The sequence below is a fragment of the Diospyros lotus genome, unplaced genomic scaffold (assembly GCF_014633365.1).
Source record: "Diospyros lotus cultivar Yz01 unplaced genomic scaffold, ASM1463336v1 tig00011006, whole genome shotgun sequence".
NCBI lineage: Eukaryota > Viridiplantae > Streptophyta > Magnoliopsida > Ericales > Ebenaceae > Diospyros > Diospyros lotus.
The window spans coordinates 146,422-149,722 of NW_026267117.1; the positions used below are offsets into that span (position 1 = coordinate 146,422).

The 3,301-nt window shown below is 41.7% G+C and overlaps 1 protein-coding gene across 1 annotated transcript; it reads left to right on the forward strand.

Moving 5' to 3' along the window:
• The first annotated feature begins 451 nt into the window (after positions 1-451).
• Positions 452-2,869, forward strand: LOC127793502 (4,5-DOPA dioxygenase extradiol-like). Its single transcript, XM_052324251.1, has 5 exons — positions 452-575; positions 956-1,071; positions 1,384-1,687; positions 1,769-1,829; positions 2,767-2,869. Exons 1-5 carry the CDS (start codon positions 452-454, stop codon positions 2,867-2,869), a joined length of 708 nt encoding a protein of 235 aa, XP_052180211.1.
• Positions 2,870-3,301: the final 432 nt, after the last annotated feature.

Here is a 3,301-nt window from a genome sequence, read left to right on the forward strand (position 1 = left end):
AAAAAAATCATTTTACAAGTACTTGAACAAATATATTGCACAAGAAAATATACATTAAAATGAATTATAAAAATAAACATAAAAATATAATCAATATATTATATAAACATAGGACATTCATTAATTGTAAGCATAAAAGGGTAAATTGGTGTACCAAACACCCACGCGTCCACGCCGAAAAAGTAAGGTGTGGATGGTGATAGATAAAAAGTAATTATTGGAAAATTATAAGATATTGGGGTAACGTTACATTAATGTAATGGTAAAAGTATATAATAGTGGGTTTTTTGTTATTATCAAAACAAGTATATGATAGAATTTTTTAATTGGATCGCTATGGAGTGTATCATTAACTACATCTTTTATTTTCATTTTTATGCTGACGTTAGCTAGTGGACCCCTATTTAATGGTTTCAGGGTTGATCTTGCGGAAGATTCAGGCAGGAGAGGGATGGAGAGGTTGAAGATAAAGGAAACGTTCTTCATCACGCATGGACCGCCGATGATGTCGATCGACGAATCATTGTCGGGGAGGCATTTCCTGAAATCATTCAGGGTGAAGGTGTACGGACAGTGCCAGCCCAAGGCATAGGCCACTAAGGCCTATGCCTAGGGCCCTCAAAAAATTGGGGCCCCAAACAGCCACTCCCAGCAACCCCCCCCCCCCAACACACACACAGAATTTGGGGCCCCCCAAAAAAATCCCCCCCTCCAAAATTTGGGGCCCCAAACAGCCACCGCCTAGCGCCTATCCCCCTCCCCCCCCACATATGGGGCCCCCCAAAAAAATCCCCCCCCCCCCCCACACTCAGAGAGAGAACAAACCATCTCCCCTTCTCAAAAAAAATAAATAAATTAGGAGTCTCCAAAAAATAGAGCGCCCCACCCTCCCAAAAAAAAATTATTTTCGCCTAGAGCCCCACTGGACCTTGGGCCGGCCCTGTGTACGGATCAGCTGCACCCGCCGCCATCCTCATCATCTCCGCCCACTGGGAGACCTCCCACCCCGCCGTCTCCGGCCCCTCGCCCACCATCTACGATTTCGACGGCTTCCCCACCCAGACATACCAGGTGATCATTTTCCTTCACTAATATGGGGTCCTCTTTCTGGGTTGAACGATCCACTATCAGTTAATCTCTGGCCTGTCCTTGACATTTGACAGTACAACCCACCACCGACAAAAGCCTAGAATGGGAACAAATGACACCTAAACTTACCCTCATATATATATATATATGAAGGTCATATATACTATAGCCTGTTCTGTTGAATTCATTCCGTTTTTGTTTTTGGTTTTTGGCTGGGTTTTCATTTGAGTTTAATGATATAACTCTGCAAGGTAATTCCCAAACATATATGTGTGTGTGTGTGTGTGTATAAAGCTCAAGTACCCGGCTCCTGGAGCTCCAGAATTGGTAGAGAGGGTGAAGGAAATACTAAATGCAAGTGGGTTGGAGCGGGTGGATGTGGACAAGAAGCGAGGGCTTGACCATGGCGCTTGGGTTCCACTGATGCTTATGTATCCAGAGGCAGATATTCCAGTGTGCCAGCTCTCCATTCAGACCCACAAAGACACCACTTACCATTACAATCTGGGCAGAGCCTTGGCCCCTCTCAAGCATGAAGGCGTCCTCTTTCTTGGTTCTGGGGCTGCCACTCACAACCTCGGTAAGCTCCACGATGAAGGCGTCCTCATTTTTGGTTCTGCAGGGGCTGCCATGCACAACCTCGATAAGCTCCGCGCTTCCAAGGGCCATGACTCATCAGTTGCTGATTCCTGGGCTTTGGCTTTCGATACCTGGCTCAAAGATGCCCTTTTCTCTGGGAGGTATTACTATACATGGATAATACTATTTGTACAGATAGGGTTTTTGTAAATGGGTTTACAGGTGACTTGAAAGACCATTTTGCTCGTCTTCTCCTCTCTCAATGACCATTTTGCCCCCTTCCCCTCCAACAACCTCTCATCTCTTTCTCATTCCTCTCACCGTCATCGCCGCTGCAACCGACCCTCTATTGCTGACTCTCTTACTGTCCTTCTTCGCCTCTCGTTGCCTCATTGTTGCAACCTTGTCACCTCGTGGTGCAATGGCAAGGCGACAACGAAAGGCGAGTTGATTGTTGGAGGATGTAGCGGTGACCAAGCGAGGTGACAAGGCAGGAGCCGCGAGGTGGCGAGATTACCGCGGCGAGAGGAGGAGAGAGAAAAGGGGGTGAGCAAAAATTGTGATATATCGTGATATTTTGATGCTAAAATATCGTGATATATCATCATGTACACTCACCTGTCAAACTCGCCCCTATACAAATAACATAACTCGATCTACTATACATACACAACTCCTCATTGTTTTCTCTTCCTATCTTTAATCATCTTCACGTTAATTTGCCTCTATTTTCTTTTTGTGGTGGGATTATATTATTTAAAAATTTAGAGTAAAGCAAACGAAGCTCGCGAAAGTCAAATTAGAGATCTCAAGGTCACTAGTGTCATCAACAACTGGTGAATTGACTCACTTAGAATTATTTTTTATTTTATAATTTATATACAAAATTAAAGGTATAAATATTATTTAAAAAAATAAATGCATATTTATACTACAATACTTGAGCTTATGTTTATATAAATATTGTTTTAAAAAAAAATAAATTTTAATTATTAATTTTCTTAATTAATACGTTTATATATGTAGAAAGTTCAGTTTTCTATTTAGTAGGAGAGAATTTTCAAAATAAAATCTTGGTACTTCTTTATCTTGTTGCAGGTTTGAGGATGTGAACGAATATGAAGAGAAGGCACCATATGGAAAAGTGGCCCACCCGAGGCCTGACCATTTCTACCCATTGGATTGCATTTACAAGATGTAATGCACATAAATTGTAAACTAAATGCAGGTATGTAACTTTGACTCATAGGCCCACATAATTTGATAAAACATACCTAACTGATCTGAATCCTGTAAAAAGAAAAAACTGTAAGCACATACTGTGGGCAAAGCCCCTAGCCCCCTGGTCGTCACCAGGCGAGCAACTCATAAACTGAGTTATAACTGAAACTACTAATACTGGTGGGATCCTCGCAGACTAAGCCGCTTGACATGCATAATGCAATGTTCATATAAATGCTGGCACACGATATGTAGTGCTCCATATAAAGTCATGCTTAATGCTCATACCAAGATGTATACACATAATCTCATGAAATAATGCTGAACATGCCATAATAAACACTAAACATTTAATCTCATATTTAATATATTGGAATACAAAGATTCTATGAATTATGTATTATGGTATGGG

What these genes read in the sequence shown, in the direction of transcription:
- LOC127793502 (XM_052324251.1), top strand. Translation starts at nt 452, where the DNA reads ATGGAGAGGTTGAAGATAAAGGAAACGTTCTTCATCACGCATGGACCG. An exon ending in GGTGAAGGTGTACGGACAGT is followed by an intron (nt 576 to 955) that starts GCCAGCCCAAGG and finishes TGTACGGATCAG; the next exon opens with CTGCACCCGCCGCCATCCTC. An exon ending in TCCCCACCCAGACATACCAG is followed by an intron (nt 1,072 to 1,383) that starts GTGATCATTTTC and finishes GTGTGTATAAAG; the next exon opens with CTCAAGTACCCGGCTCCTGG.